Source organism: Hyla sarda, chromosome 3 (genome assembly GCF_029499605.1).
Source record: "Hyla sarda isolate aHylSar1 chromosome 3, aHylSar1.hap1, whole genome shotgun sequence".
NCBI classification, from domain to species: Eukaryota; Metazoa; Chordata; class Amphibia; order Anura; family Hylidae; genus Hyla; species Hyla sarda.
In genome coordinates this window covers 204,913,070-204,929,352 of record NC_079191.1, presented here as the reverse complement: position 1 = coordinate 204,929,352, position 16,283 = coordinate 204,913,070, and the positions used below count along the sequence as shown (strand labels likewise).

Here is a 16,283-nt window from a genome sequence, read left to right as displayed (position 1 = left end):
ACACAACAGACTTAGATAAAAGACTTTTCTAGTACAGCTCCCTTGATATTATTTTATAGTAGTAGAGTTTTTATAGATACATTAGCAACACAATAAATAATCTGGTCTGCCCAGTCTTGAAAACAAATGCCAATATATAAAACAGCATCTCTCTGAATAATACAGTAACACTAAATAATCTCATAATACAGAACCTATACAGAGGTCACATACTCTTGCTCCCTTCAGGGTATGATCTCACTGAACATTTTAAGTGATTACAGTGCAGTTACATCTAGCGACTCACATCTTTGATCAGAGTAATTCCCTTTTTTTCAGAATGTTGTGAAGTTTTCTCTGGAGTTTGCTGTCTTGTATCACGTGGTAAGGGTATGTTCACACGTTGACATTTCTGCATTAGAAACCCGCAAGGACATTTGTGCTGCCATGTCCGGAGTACATAGAAAGAATAGACATGCCTATTTTTTCTATGGAGTCTGCACGGAAATGTATCAGTCTATGAGACGCCCACTTAGCAAGTTCCCCCCACTCAATTCTCCTTCTGTGCCCCTAATCAGCAATGCCACCTGTGCCCCTTCTCAATAACTCTGTGCCCCCATTCAGTAATGCTCCTTTGCCGCCACCCTGCCCCCACACTAAAATTTATGCCTTCTGTTCCCCTTACTCTAAATGACTCCTATGCCCCCTCCCAATAGTAATGCCACCCCCTCAGGACAGGGCCATTTTTGGCATTAAAGGGGTACTTTTTTTTTCTTTCAAATCAACTGGTTCCAGAAAGTTAAACAGATCAGCTGCTGTATACTACAGAGAAATTTGTGTTGTTCTTTTCAGTCTGACAACAGTGCTCTCTGCTGACACCTCTGTCCAGAGCAGGAGAGGTTTGCTATGGGGACTTGCTTCTAATCTGCACAGTTCCTGACACGGACAGAGGCACCAGCAGAGAGCACTGTAGTCACTGAAAATACACCATTTTCTCTGTAGTATACAGCAGCTGATAAGTGCTGGAAGGCTTCAGATTTTGAAATAGAAGTAATTTATAAATCTGTTTAACTTTCTGGCACCAGTTGATTTGAAAACATTTGTTTTCCACTTTTTTCCACCAGAGTTCCCCTTTAAGGACCAAGGCTCATTTTTCAAATCTGACCTGTCCCACTTTATGTTGTGGTAACTTCAGGAAGCTTTAACTCATAAGGCTAGGTTCAGACTAAGGAATCTCTGGGCAGAAAATTTCCGCCCGGAGCTTCCGAGTGCGGCCAGCGCTGACTGAATCAGTCGGTGCTAGGACCGCGTGGACACTGCAGTCTCCAATATACTGCAATGTGTTCCGCGTGGATTTCTGCCTGAAGAAAGAGCAGCGCCTTTCTTCAGGCAGAAATTTCCAAGCGGATTTTCCGTTCACAAATTCCACAGTATGAATTTGTGAACGGAAACCCATTCACTACACTATACAATTTAGTAAGCGGAATTTCTGGCTGCAATTTCAAAGCGAAATTGCAGACGGCAATTCCATAGTCTGAACCTAGTCTAATAGTGATTCTGACACATAAATTAGTTATTTCACATTTACAATATGGCTACTTTATGTTGGCATCATTTGTTAAATGTTCTTTAACTTTTTTAGGGAGTTACAGGGCTTAGAATTTGGCAGCAATTTTTTTAAATTTTAGAGAAAATTTCAGATCAGATATTTTTAGGGCCAGTTAAGTTCTGAGCAGCAATTTTGGCAAGTTTATTTATCTTATTTTTTTTCGTATAAATGATACAAATGTTATTCTGACAGGATTATCGGTGCGATTTTAGTGATACCTCATTTATTAACTTTATTTAATGGTTTATTATATTTACACTATAAAAACTTTTTGAGAAAAAAATAAAATCATGTTTGTGCATTTCCATTTTCTGAGAGCTGTAATTATTTTATTTTTATACCGACCATGTTATGTGCGGGCAAATTTTTTCTGGGATGAGTTGATATGCATTGTGGAGTCTCTATGGAGAACAGAGGGGGCTTCCTCCCTCTGTCATCCTGATCAGTTTACACTGACCATTGTGGCAGATGCCTGGCAATACACTGCAGGATTGAGAATGGACGTATATACGTCCATCTGCATCAAGGCACCGCAAAAGTATACGTATATATACACATCCACTTGCGGGAAGGGGTTAAAGTATTCTGTCATTAAACACTAACAAAAATGTTTGACATGTAATCAGTTTAGATAGCAAAGAGTCTCAGTCCAGAGACCTAAAAATGATCGTGAGATAGAAGTAACTAAAGTTCATGGCAGAAGACTTCCTGGGCAGCAATTAGATCTGATTCCTCTTCTCAAACTAATGTAGTGAGAGAGTCTGATTTGTTCCTTGGTTCAGATTCTTTTCATGTGATTGCATCCTTGCAGTGATACTTGCTGGATGAGAGATCAGTGTGTCCAGCAGTCTACAGTTCGCACTGGGAGCTCCGTTTCGTGTATGCTCCACTGCAAACTGCCTTTTGTCTGCTCCCCCTCCCTACCAACAGCCGGTGTGAACAGCCCTCCATGTATGCTCTGCCAACTGTCCACACTCTCTACTAATGGAGGTCATTCAACACAACACAGATTTTGCATAACATAAGCAAGCTCTGGTTAACAGTTCAGTTGTTGATTTCTTTTTTCTTAACATCCCCCTCCCGAAATAATAATACAAAAAAAAATTAAGTACTAACTGTTTTATGTATGAGGCCTACATGTTTAATGCTGCACATATTGCTATCTTATAATACACAAATATAGAGTAACAAAAATAAAAACCCTGAAATATAGAGTACAATGAATTTACATTAATACTTTGGAAGTATTTTTATTTCAAAAATAATAAATATGTTATTTATAGGATTAACCTATTACAGAACTAACAACAAAGTAGGCTCAAAAAAACAACAAAACACTATTTGAAACTATGCAGTGTGAAACACTAAGCACTGTATACATTTATATAACAAGTTTAAAAGTGAATTGATTTACGAGAAATTTAATAAAGAGTACTCTCATATGCAGGGAGTTCAGATGCTAAAAACCAACTCATCCTGATGACGGGGCGGCTGTTCAAAACATCTTATACTGGTAAGAAAACGCTAAACCTTATAAAGGCTCATCCCTTCAGCACAAATCAATTAAATCAATAAGGATTTTACAGAGTTTTGGTTGCTAACCAATTCTGAGCATTCTAATGAAAAACTGCTTGCAACATACATATCAAACTACAGTACTTCAGGTATTACCAGCTCAACGTGTACAGTACAAAGGTTTACAAACAAGACAAAACTGCTTAATTTCCAGCATTAATGGCATCTCTTTGTTACTCAAGAATAGTGAAGATGGGTGAGGCCTAGGATCTGTAAGATGACCCAGCAGATACAAGGCACTGAAAAACATTCTACAAAAGCATACAAAACAGATACAAGCACACATGGCATCAGCTATGAACATAAGATTTGGAAACCAGTAGTTTTCTTCTGCACACCTCCCCCGCTTTAGCCTATATAAACCTTGGCTTAAGGAGGTGCTCAAGTATAAAACTAAAAATAATTCCCACTGGAGTATTCATTTTTGTTTTTAATTTATCATACCACATACTGGGAATAGGTAAAGAAAAGCATATGGAAATATTTGTGATATATTATAAATTACTATGAAATACTTAGCATTTTTATTAACCCACTTTGGTCCTTTCCAGTCAATGCTGTCAGACTGTAGGGTCTTTGCTCTCAAAATTCCAATCTCAAGTGCCCTAATATTTCATCTGTAAAATGTATTAAAAAAAAATAAAAACTATTACTTTGTTTGTTTATCTGTAATAGTTTTTGATTGCTCAGACAGTAGGGTAAATCCTGTTAGATCCCTGTTATCATCGAGCAGTGCATTGTGGGAGCCCAGTTAAGAGTTACACACTTAGAGGGGTAATCCTATGTAGAAATTGATGGCATATCCACAGGATATAACCGGAGATATTCCACGGAGTACAGTAGAATGATCAGCCACACACACCTGGGCTATTACTATATTGGTGTCACCAATGTTAAAAAGTAACCTTTATTAATATCCACTAAAATAGCAAAAACACAAACCCAGAGGACACCATTAGTTACCATAACCAAAACAAAATGGTGCATAAATTACTAGGATGTTATCCTTTAATCATGGGCACTTTGCCAGAGGACCCTCAAGAAGGAGAAAAGTGGACAGGTCCCATTATTATAGAAATACGCCTCCAGAGGACCCTAGAGGTAAGAGATCCTATAGGTAGTGAAAACCTCCCAAGGGAGTAGGAGATAATATCCACACTGTAGGGAAGAGAGCATCGGCTTATCTTATTAAAGGTAACTACTCTAGCACCCAACCTAAACTACCACCCAGCCCAAACTACCACTGTATGTTGCCCTGTTATGCCCTAAAGATGCCAATACACCTTAAACCAAAGACTGCAAAACCCACTACCACCCAGTTCAGCCAACTAAGGTCGAGAGTGTTGGATTTTGGATACCAGAACCTTTTGTTCTGGGAGGGATAAGCGGCACCTGATCAGTCTGGCTGCTGTTTAACCATCCTCTCCCCATAGATAACACATGAACTTTTGACTTCTCATTTGTTTAAGGTGGTCAGTTCAGTCGACACTTCTTGAAAATATATGGGCACCACAAGACAACCCGCTTCCCATGTTGGAAGGGACTATCTATGCTTTGAGTGAGCAGGTTAGCGCCTCACTTAGGGCATACACAAGGTAAGCTAATGCTTTCTGCTCTACAGTGTTGACTTTATCTCCTTCTCTGTTATCCATAGGATTTCCCTGAGGAATGTACCTGGAAAACCAGGAAAGACGTCCATTTTTCTACATTGAAGGGTCTTCTGACCACATGTATTTTGCTTAGGGATAACACCCTAGTAAATTATGCACCCCATGCAAATGCATGCATTTTTAAACATTTTTTTTCTATTTTTGTGGATATTAATAATAAGTTATGTTTTTCTAACAAAGTTATGTTATGTCCTGGTTGTTTTTGGTATTGAGGCTCAGTTCCATTGAAGTGAGTAAAGCAAAGTTGTTGTACCACACATAACCTAAAGGACAGCTATGGTGTTGTTTCTGAAATAAACCAGTTTTTTTTTTTTTTTCTTTCTAATTCAGGATATGCTATAAAAGGTCCAGATGGGAATGGTGGCCTTCTGACTGTCCAACATTAGACAATTTTAGGGAAGAAAGGGGCAAGGTGGATTTTAACTACAGCAATGTATCAAAATTAAGAAAATCAATACAAAAACAGTAACACAGTAAAACATGGCACATAGGTGGTACCAATGCCTTTTAGCACTAGTACCCTATGAAGTTAACACACGGAGACAATGTTTTGGACTGCAGAGGGGTTAATATAGCTCAGGAATTCGCAAGTTGTCATTTCATTCAACTTTTCGGACCAAATTCTTGCTAAACACATTCACCACTATACCAGACTGCTTTTTCAAAGTCTGCTGACCAGAATAATCTTACTCTTGTGCAGCAACAATGGTAGCCAGATAAGGACTAGCCTGTCATTTTGTGACCTGATTTTAATGGCAGTTGCTAGGCATAGAAATAGTTTTGGTACCCAAGTAAAAACCGACTAAAATTCACCCTACAAAATGGCTGCCTTTGTGTGTAAGCAATGCACTTGTGCACACTGCTAATACTGTCTGGAACAGGTGCTGCTGAAATCTCAATGAAGTTAACACGCGGATGTGTGGAGTCTCCACAGATAGCAATGTAGACTGGTGAAATTGTGCCCAAAGAATGAACATGTTAATTCTTTGGGCAGACATCTGTTCTGCCAGTGGAACTCCATTGTTGAAATTCTGCAGTGTGCACAGAGCAGAAGAATCCATTGAAAACAATGGGACTCTGCTGAAAACTGAATCCTGCTGGTTGAATCTTAGCAATGCGGATGGGGCCTTAGTGTGACATAAGGCATAAGAATTAAGAACTACGCACATATAAATTAAAAAAGGGAGACAAAATATCATAAGACTAATGTTTAAAACCGAGCACTTATTGCATGATTTAGTGTATGAATGACAGGAGAAACAACTGCTATATAATTCCATCACCACTTATAGCTAAAGAATAAATGCTTTTAGTTTTAAGAGAAAGCCCAGGTAAAAAATGTTTTACAGGTGAATAACTGAAAATGTAAGATTTAAAAAAATAAAATACCTACACTGAAAATAAAACATTTTAAAAAGGGGATTGTCCAGAACTAGAAAGCCATGCTTGTCCACTGCAAGTATCGCCAACTGCAGCGCAGTCCAATTCTGCCGCATTACTCAATGCAGCTCAAGGACAAGCGTGACCCCTTCTTTACTGTAAACCCCTTTTAGAGTTTAGCACCATTTTTACAGTTTCCCTGCAGTCAGTTTATAGCGTGTTGCTACGGAGAAACAAAAAATCTTAAAGGGGTTTTCTCATATTCAAAACGTAACACCTGTCCAGTGTCTAATCGGTGGGGTCAAACTTTTGCGATGCCCATTAATCCTTGACAACGTGAGTTGTACATCCTGGATCACATATGTACAAAACTGCTCAATTTATATTCTATGGCACTGCCAAAGACATCTCAGCAAAGCACTCTGCAATCTCTGGGAGTCCCACAGACTTTGGAGCAGTGGTCAAGCATCTAATCACTGCTGCTATAGCCAAAGGAGTAGACACAGGACCCCTGTTGTAGTGATGAATGAGTATCCCAGTGGTGGGACCCTCCACTGATCAGACACTATCTTGTAGGTAGGCAGAATAGCTACCAGTAAAAGGGCAGGCTACCAAATATTAGATAGATAATTTACATGTGAATGCAGGTAAAAACTTACATCTGTTTAACATTGCAAGGGAACCCCATACTAAATAACAATACACATAAAAATGTGAGCCTATAAATATTTTCTTTTTATTTGAAGTGTAATTTGTTTGTAGTTACTGTTAAGAGAATGACACAAACTTCTTAAGAATGAGACAAAAAAATAAAAATAAATCATAAATACTGAAAAAATGACCTTATTACCATATGTACAGTCCTGTAAGTTTTCCATATAGTTAATGTGGCTGGCAACCAGTCATTCCGGTGATGTTTACACAAGCTCGCATTCAGTCACAAACAGACTGAGCATCAAGTGCCTCAGCTGCTCAAACATCTAAGTACGGCAAATTTGAAAACAAGTCAGCTTTGCTTTGTGATGGCAGTAGCGTGCCACACATGAAATATTCATACGCTTTCAAAATCTCTGATAAACTGCTCTGTTCCCTCCTGTGGAGTGGGCTGTGTTATGCCAAGGTCCCTCTGTCCCTTCTTGTCTTTGCTTTGAAGTTCCTGCAAGCCAAGGATAAGATTCCGGATTTCTTCCCGCTTTGTCTTCATTCTTTGTTGAGGAAACCAATCCGTCAAGTTCATAGGCAGATCAAAACTTTGAATGGGATTCTAAAATGGATTGAAATGCAACAGAAGAAAAAAAAAAAGACTGTTCACAAAGTACAGTAACCGTGAATGTAAGAGACATGAGATGTTATGGGAAATGTTTACTGCAATCTATATTTGATAATGCACAAGCAGCAAAAATATTCACTCATGAACAATTCATATGTTTACCATGCATTAGTATTATTGAGCAAGCCAATACCTTTCTATTTTAAGAGGTGGCTCAGGCCTGGATTAAGAAGCCCTTTGCAATATATAGGTTTACATACTTTGACGCAGCGCCACATAGGGTGCCCGTATGTCCACCTCCCACACAGCTTTCTCTGAATACATACAGATAATGGAAACGTTTTCAGTTCCTCTAGGTGCGCAGAGGAACCCAGACCCATGGGATCTGTCACTCTATGAAGCATCCTTAGGATAGACCTTACATAAGTAATTTGTTAGCACTGCAGGCCTTTAAGGAAGCTATACAAGGCAAGTTTTACACTAGTATAGGAACTTGCGTGTTATAAGTGTATGTTTGCATCTGTATTACAGTAGCAAAGTAATTTTTTCCAATGTACAGTAGGCAATCTTTACAATTGGGAGTATTTCAACAGTAAGCCCAAAAGGATTCAGGGAATGTATCTTCTAAAGTGATGTGCACACTCAAAGTTTTACATTTTTTCCCCTAAATATATTTTTTTCAGCCTAAAAATATGAAGTACATATGGACAAATTTGGCCATTTGGAATGTTTTTTTTCTCTCTCAGACTTTTTTTTTCTTATTTTGCTACAACAAATGCTCTTCTGCAACCTGGCAATGTGTACACAACAATTCCAAAAAACTGACTTTCTGGAGACAAGCAGTGCAAAAGAAGTCCCTGGAATTAAATTTAATGTCTGTAATAAGTTCTGACGTAAAACCTAACTGAAAGTGAACTGACAAGTTTTACCACTGAAATCAATATAGGGCCATAACAATTAACCCCTTTAGGACTCAGGGTCATCAGTCATTTTTATTTAGTTTCACTTCTTTTAAAAAAAATTATAACTTTTTGTACGACAATTAGTATGTTTAATGTCTCTTTCTGGCCCCTATAACTGTTTTATCTTCCAGGGCACGGCCCCCATGTCGCCCTTGCGATCTGCGGCGATACCGGGCTGATCGGGTCTCTGGGACCAGACCGCCCAGTAATTTTCCATGATCCCGGCTGCCACAGACAGCCAGGACCATGCTAAAGTATAGGAGCGAGGTGGCAAACCGACCAATCGCGCGCGCGCGGGGGGGGGGGGGGGATGGGCGGTTACTTCCTCCCACCCTGCCCGGCCCCTGGAAGTCCGGAGAGGACGGGAGGAAGACCGGAGGACGTGGCGGGGAACGGGGGAGTGCTGGGGCCCGGCCTTGGTACTTACCTCGTCCCTGAAGACCCGGATCCAGGCGATGAAGACGGCGGCGGCGACAGGTGAGTGGATCTTCAGCCGTAAAGCGACATGCATTGCTGTATTGGGACCCTGTATACTACAACTCCCAGCATGCCCAGACAGCCCTTGGCATCTGGGCATGCTGGGAGTTGCAGTTTTGCAACATCTGGAGGTCCACAGTTTTGGGACCACTGTGCCCTTCCAGATGTTGCAAAACTACCCATCCTCAGCATTCCCTTACTGTCCAGGCATGCTGGGAGTTGTAGTTCTGTAACATCTGGCCCTTCAGATGTTGCAAAACTACAACTCCCAGCATGCCTGGACAGTTTTGGCATACTAGGAGTTGTAGTTTTGCAACATCTGGAAGGGCACAGATTGGGAACCACTGTATTAGTGGTCTGCAAACTGTAGTCCTCCAGATGTTGCAAACTACAACTCCAAGCATGCTGGGAGTTGTAGTTCGGCAACATCTGGCTCTTAAGATGTCGCCAAACTACAACTTCCAGCATACCTGAGAATGTTTGGGAGTTGTGGTTTTGCAACAACTGGAGGCACACTGGTTGGGAAACATTGTCTGTTTCCTAACTCAGTATTTCCCAACCCGTGTGCCTCCAGCTGTTGCAAAACTATAACTACCAGCATGCACCGATAGACTGTGCATGCTGGGAGTTGTAGTTTTGCAACAGTTGGAGGACCCCCCCCCCCTGTGAATGTACAGGGTACATTCATATGGGCAGGGGCTTACAGTGAGTATCAGGCTGCAAGTTTGCGATGCAGCAAATTTTGCGCGGCAGCTCAAACTCGCAGCGGGAAACTCGCTGTAATCCCCCGCCCATGTGACTGTCCCCTAAAAACACTACACTACACTAACACAAAATAAAATAAAAAGTAAATATACACTACATATACACATACCCCTACACAGCCCCCCTCCCCTCCCCAATAAAAATGAAAAACGTCTGGTACGCCATTGTTTTCAAAATGGAGCCTCCAGCTGTTGCAAAACCACAACTCCCAGTATTGCCGGACAGCCGTTGATTGTCCAAGCATGCTGGGAGTTTTGCAACAGCTGGAGGCACCCTGTTTGGGAATCACTGGCGTAGAATACCCCTATGTCCACCCCTATGCAAATCCCTAATTCAGGCCTCAAATGCACATGGCGCTCTCACTTTGGAGCCCTGTCGTATTTCAAGGCAACAGTTAAGGCCACATATGGGGTATCGCCGTACTCGGGAGAAATTGCCTTACAAATTTTGGGGGGCTTTTTCTCCTTTCACCCCTTATGAAAAGGTGAAGTTGGGGTCTACACCAGCATGTTAGTGTAAAAAAATAAATTTTTTACACTAACATGCTGGTGTTGCCCTATACTTTTCATTTTAACAAGAGGTAAAAGGGAAAAAAGCCCCCCAAAATTTGTAATGCAATTTCTCCCGACTACGGAGATACCCCATATGTGGGCGCAAAGTGCTCTGGGGGCGCACAACAATGCCCAGAAGGGAGAGTGCGCCATGTACATTTGAGGTGATTTGCACAGGGGTGGCTGATTGTTACAGCGGTTTTGACAAACGCAAAAAAAAAAAAAAAACACATGTGACCCCATTTTGGAAACTACACCCCTCACGGAATGTAATGAGGGGTGCAGTGAGAATTTACACCCCACTGGTGTCTGACAGATCTTTGGAACAGTGGGCTGTGCAAATTAAAAATGTTGTACAGCCCACTGTTCCAAAGATCTGACAGACACCAGTGGGGGGGTAAATGCTCACTGTACCCCTTGTTACGTTCCTCAAGGGGTCTAGTTTCCAAAATGGTATGCCATGTGGGGGTTATTTTGCTGTTCTGGCACCATAGAGGCTTCCTAAATGCGACATGCCCCCGAGCAAAATTTGCTCTCAAAAAGTCAAATATGACTCCTTATCTTCTGAGCATTGTAGTTGGCCCGTAGTGCACTTCATGTCAACTTATGGGGTACCTCCATACTCAGAAGAGATGGGGTTACAAATTTTGGGGGGTATTTTCTGCTATTAACCCTTGCAAAAATGTGAAATTTGGGGGGAAACACATTTTATTGATTTTTTTTTAACATTTTTTACATATGCAAAAGTCGTGAAACACCTGTGGGGTATTAAGGCTCACTTTATTCCTTGTTACGTTCCTCAAGGGGTCTAGTTTCCAAAATGCTATACCATGTGTTTTTTTTTCTGTTCTGGCACCATAGGGGCTTCCTAAATGCAACATGCCCCCCAAAAACCATTTCAGAAAAACGTACGCTCCAAAATCCCCTTGTTGCTCCTTCCCTTCTGAGCCCTCTACTGCGCCCGCCGAACACTTTACATAGACATATGAGGTATGTGCTTACTCGAGAGAAATTGGGCTACAAATAGATGTATACATTTTCTCCTTTTACCCCTTGTAAAAATTCAAAATTTGGGTCTACAAGAACATGAGAGTGTAAAATATGAAGATTGTGAATTTTCTCCTTCACTTTGCTGCTATTCCTGTGAAACACCTAAAGGGTTAAAATGCTGACTGAATGTTATTTTGAATACTTTGGGGGGATGCAGTTTTTATAATGGGGTCATATGTGGGGTATTTCTAAGATGAAGACCCTTCAAATCCACTTCAAACCTGAACTGGTCCCTGAAAAATTGTGATTTTGGAAATGTTGTGAAAAATTGGAAAATTGATGCTGAACTTTGAAGCCCTCTGGTGTCTTCCAAAAGTAAAAAGATGTCAATTTTATGATGCAAACATAAAGTGGACATATTGTATATGTGAATAAAAAAAAAAAATTATATTTGGAATATCCATTTTCCTTACAAGCAGAGAGCTTCAAAGTTAGAAAAATGCAAAATTTTCAAATTTTTCATCAAATTTTGGGATTTTTCACCAAGAAAGGATGCCAGTTACCAAAAATTTTTACCACTATGTTAAAGTAGAATATGTCACGAAAAAACAATCTCGGAATCAGAATGATAACTAAAAGCATTCCAGAGTTATTAATGTTTAAAGTGACAGTGGTTAGATGTGCAAAAAAATGGCCGGGTCCTAAGGTGTAAAATGGCTGGGTCCTTAAGGGGTTAAGGACCAGTGCGTTGTTTGCACATCTAACCACTGTTACTTTAAGCATTAATAAATCCAAAATTTGATGAAAAAATTGAAAATTTAGCAGTTTTCTAACTTTGACATAAAATAGACATTCCAAATAAATTATATATTGATTCACATATACAATATGTCTACTTTATATTTTCATCATAAAGTTTACATGTTTTTACTTTTGGAAGACATCAGAGGGCTTCAAAGTTCAGCAGCAATTTTCAAATTTTTCACAAAATTTTCAAAATCGGAATTTTTTCAGGGACCAGTTCAGTTTTGAAGTGGATTTGAAGGGCCTTCATATTAGAAATACCCAACGAATGAGCCCATTATAAAAATTGCACCCCTCAAAGTATTCAAAATGACATTCAGTAAGTGTGTTAACCCTTTAGGTGTTTCACATGAATAGCAGCAAAGTTAAAGTAGAAAACTCAAAATCTTCATTTTTTACACTCGCATGTTTTTGTCGACACAGTTTTTGAATTTTTACAAGGGGCAATATGACAAAAAGCCCCCCAAAATGTGTAACCCAATTTAGCTTGAGTAAGGAAATACCTCATATGTGTACGTCGAGTGTTCGGCGGGCACTGTAGAGGGCTCAGAAGGGAAGGAGCAACAATGGGATTTTTTTCTAGAGTGAATTTTGCTGAAATGGTTTTTGGGGGGCATGTCGCATTTAGGAAGCCCCTATTGTGCCAGAATAGCAAAAAAAAGACCCACATGGCATACTATTTTGAAAACTACACCCCTCAAGGCATGTAACAAGGGGTCCAGTTCGTTAAAGTTTTTCACTAAAGTGCATTTTTTCCCCCCCAAAATGTACCATTTTTACAAAGGGTAATGGGAGAAAATGCCCCCCAAAATTTGTAACCCCATCTCTTCTGAGTATGGAAATACCCCATGTTAGGACGTAAAATGCTCAGCGGACGAACTACAATGCTCAGAAGAGAAGGAGTCACATTTGGCTTTTGGAAAGCAAATTTTGCTGAAATGGTTTTTGGGGGGCATGTCACATTTAGGAAGCCCCTATGGTGTCAGAACAGCGAAAAAAAATATTTTTTGGAACTACCCCACTGAAGTTTGACAGATCTTTGGAACAGTGGGCTGTGCAAATGAAAACTAAAATGTTTCATTTTCACAGCCCACTGTTCCAAAAATCTGTCAGACACCTGTGGGGCGTAAATGCTCACTGTACCCCTTATTACATTAAGTGAGGGGTGTAGTTTCCAAAATGGGGTAACATGTGTGTGTGGGGGGGGGGGGGTTAATTGTTCTGACACTATAGGGGCTTTGTGAACACACGTGGCCTTCAATTCCAGACTAATTTTCTATCCAGAAGCCCAATGGCGTTTCTTCTCTTCTGAGCATTGTAGTGCGCCTGCAGAGCACTTTACATCCACATATGGGGTATGTTCTTTCTCAGAAGAAATGGGGCTACAAATTTTGGGAGGCTTTTTTCCTATTTTCCCTTGTGAAAATGAAAAATTTAGGGTAACACCAGAATTTTTGTGAAAATTCATCAAACACCTGTGGGGTGTTAAGGCTCACTATACCCCTTGTTACGTTCCGTGAGGGGTGTAGTTTCCAAAATGGGGTCACATGTGGGTATTTATTTTTTTATATTTATGTCAGAACCGCTGTAAAATAAGCCACCCCTGTGCAAATCACGTCAGGCCTCAAATGTACATAGTGCGCTCTCACTCCTGAGCCTTGTTGTGGGCCCGCAGAGCATTTTACGCCCACATATGGGGTATTTCCGTACTCAGGAGAAATTGCGTTACAAATTTTGGGGGTCTTTTTTACTTTTACCTCTTGTGAAAATAAAAAGTATGGGGCAACACCAGCATGTTAGTGTAAAAATGTTTATTTTTTTACACTAACAGGCTGGTGTAGACCCCAACTTTTCCTTTTCATAACGGGTAAAAGGAGAAAGAGACCCAAAAAATTTGTAGTGCAATTTCTCCCGAGTACGGAAATACTCCATATGTGGCCCTAAACAGTTTCCTTGAAATACGACAGAGCTCCGAAGTGAGAGAGCCCCATGCGCATTTGAGGACTAAATTAGGGATTGCATAGGGGTGGACATAGGGGTATTCTACGCCAGTGATTCCCAAAAAGGGTGCCTCCAGCTGTTGCTAAACTCTCAGCATGCCTGGACAGTCAGTGGCTGTCCGGAAATGCAGGGAGTTGTTGTTTTGCAACTGTTTTGGAAACACTGCCGTACAATACGTTTTTCATTGTTATTGGGGGGGGGGGGGGTGACAGTGTAAGGGGGTGTATATGTAGTGTTTTACCCTTTATTATGTGTTAGTGTAGTGTTTTTAGGGTACAGTCGCAAAGGCGAAGGTGTCCCGCTAGGAGTTTGGGCTGCGGCGGAAAATTAGCCGCAGCTCAAACTTGAAGCAGGAAACTCACTGTAAACCTGCTCGTGTGACAGCTGGGGCAAACCTACAACTTCCAGCATGCACTGACAGACCGTGCATGCTGGCAGTTGTACTTTTGCAACAGCTGGATACATACTGGTTGTAAAAACTTCAGTTAGGTTCTGTTTCCTAACTCAGTATTTTCTTTTCCAACCAGTGTGCCTCCAGCTGTTGCAAAACTACAACTCCCAACATATAATGATCACCGAAGGGCATGCTGGGAGATGTAGTTATGCAACAGCTCGAGGTACGCAACTACAACTCCCAGAATGCCGAGACAGCTGTTTGGGCATGCTGGGAGTTGTAGATTTGCAAGATCTAGAGGGCCACAGAGACCACTGCACAGTTATCCCCAAACTGTAGCCCTCCAGCTGTTGCAAAACTGCAATCCCAGCATGCCCAAACAACTGTCTGGGCATTCTGGGAGTTGTAGTTTTGTAACAACTGGAGGGCTACAGTTGAGAGACCACTGTATAGTGGTCTCAAAACTGTAGCCCTCCCGATGTTGCTGAGCAACTACTCACCTGCTTCCGTAGGATCGCCGCACCGCCGTCCTCTGCCGCCCACCGCCGATGGTATGTGGACCTACGGCACCAGTCACTGTAGGTCCCCCCGTTCTGCCCAGACTACTGTGGGTGGGCAGAACGGGGGAACCAAACTTTAACCCCCCTGCTATTGGCTTCTGACCGACCAATAGCAGGGATCGTGGGTGTCTTGGACAACCCTGGTCCCCCTTATTTTCTGGGTCACCGGAGACCCGTATAACCCGGAATCGCCGCAAATCGCCGGTGTGAATTCACCGGTGATTTGCGTCGATCGCAGATATAGGGGGGTCTCATTGGCACGGGATGCCTGATGATAGATATCCTGCCGTCCTCTCAGCTTATCCAGATACTGCGGTTTTATCCTGATCAGCCCGACTGAGCAGCCAGGATAATTTTTTAATTTACATTGTACACGCCATGATCAACTTTGATTGCGGCGTCTAAAGGGATTAATGCCTGGAATCACCGTGATCGGTGAGGTCTTGCATTAGCCACAAGGCCCGGAGGCTGATAGCCGCCGGGACCATCCCGCTATGATGTGCACTCAGCTCCTGAGCGTGTGTCATAGAAATGGAGTGGGCGCAGGACATATATGTACGCCCTGTGACTTTAAGTGGTTAATTGAGCTCATCAATAAAAGTTATAGTAATAATAAAGCTTGTTGTCCGTGATTTCCATTATTGATTAGTTGGGCATAGTTATGGCAACTCTTCTCCTGTACCCGGCGATTTCTGGTGCTCACCAAGTGGTGTGCAGCGCCTCTTCTTCCACCAGCTCGGCTGTGTCACTGGCCGGCAGCCTCTCCATCCCTGTTGCTGCAGAGGCCCCAGGGGCAAGTGGGATGGTGATCTCTTATGCTCTCAAAAACTTAAGTGTCTAAGAGTGGTCTCCTTCCATGTTTTGCAACAGGGTGTGTGTGTGTGTGTGTGTGTGATGGGGGCTTGCTAGGAGTCATAGTTTTGCAACATCTGGGGGGGCCACAGTTTGAAGACGACTGCCCTAATATGTTTTAATATGGGTACAGTACATTATAAGTGTTATATGTTGCAGTCTGGGGTAAAATATAAACTGTTTAACACCCTATAATATACTTTACCCAGTGTGTAACATATAACATACTATAATATACAGCTTATATGTTGCAGCCTAGAGTATACAGTAGTTAAATACTCTTTATTAAACAGGTTATACTATATTTCAGACTGCAACAAATACCCCATAATATAAACTGATCCTCCAGCCATGAATGTTATTTCATAAGTGGTAATAATGTGAGGCTAAACAGCAAATATTTCTGACATTTCCGCATGCGGCAATACCAATAGGTTTTTTTTT

The 16,283-nt window shown here is 41.4% G+C and overlaps 1 protein-coding gene across 1 annotated transcript in view; it reads right to left on the bottom strand.

Moving 5' to 3' along the window:
- Positions 1-2,727: 2,727 nt before the first annotated feature.
- SENP6 (SUMO specific peptidase 6) overlaps positions 2,728-16,283 on the bottom strand; it is a 154,818-nt gene continuing 141,262 nt past the window's right edge. The window contains 1 exon segment of the mRNA XM_056565910.1: positions 2,728-7,477. Within this exon segment, the coding sequence (XP_056421885.1) occupies positions 7,265-7,477 (213 nt within the window). The 3' untranslated portion in view covers positions 2,728-7,264.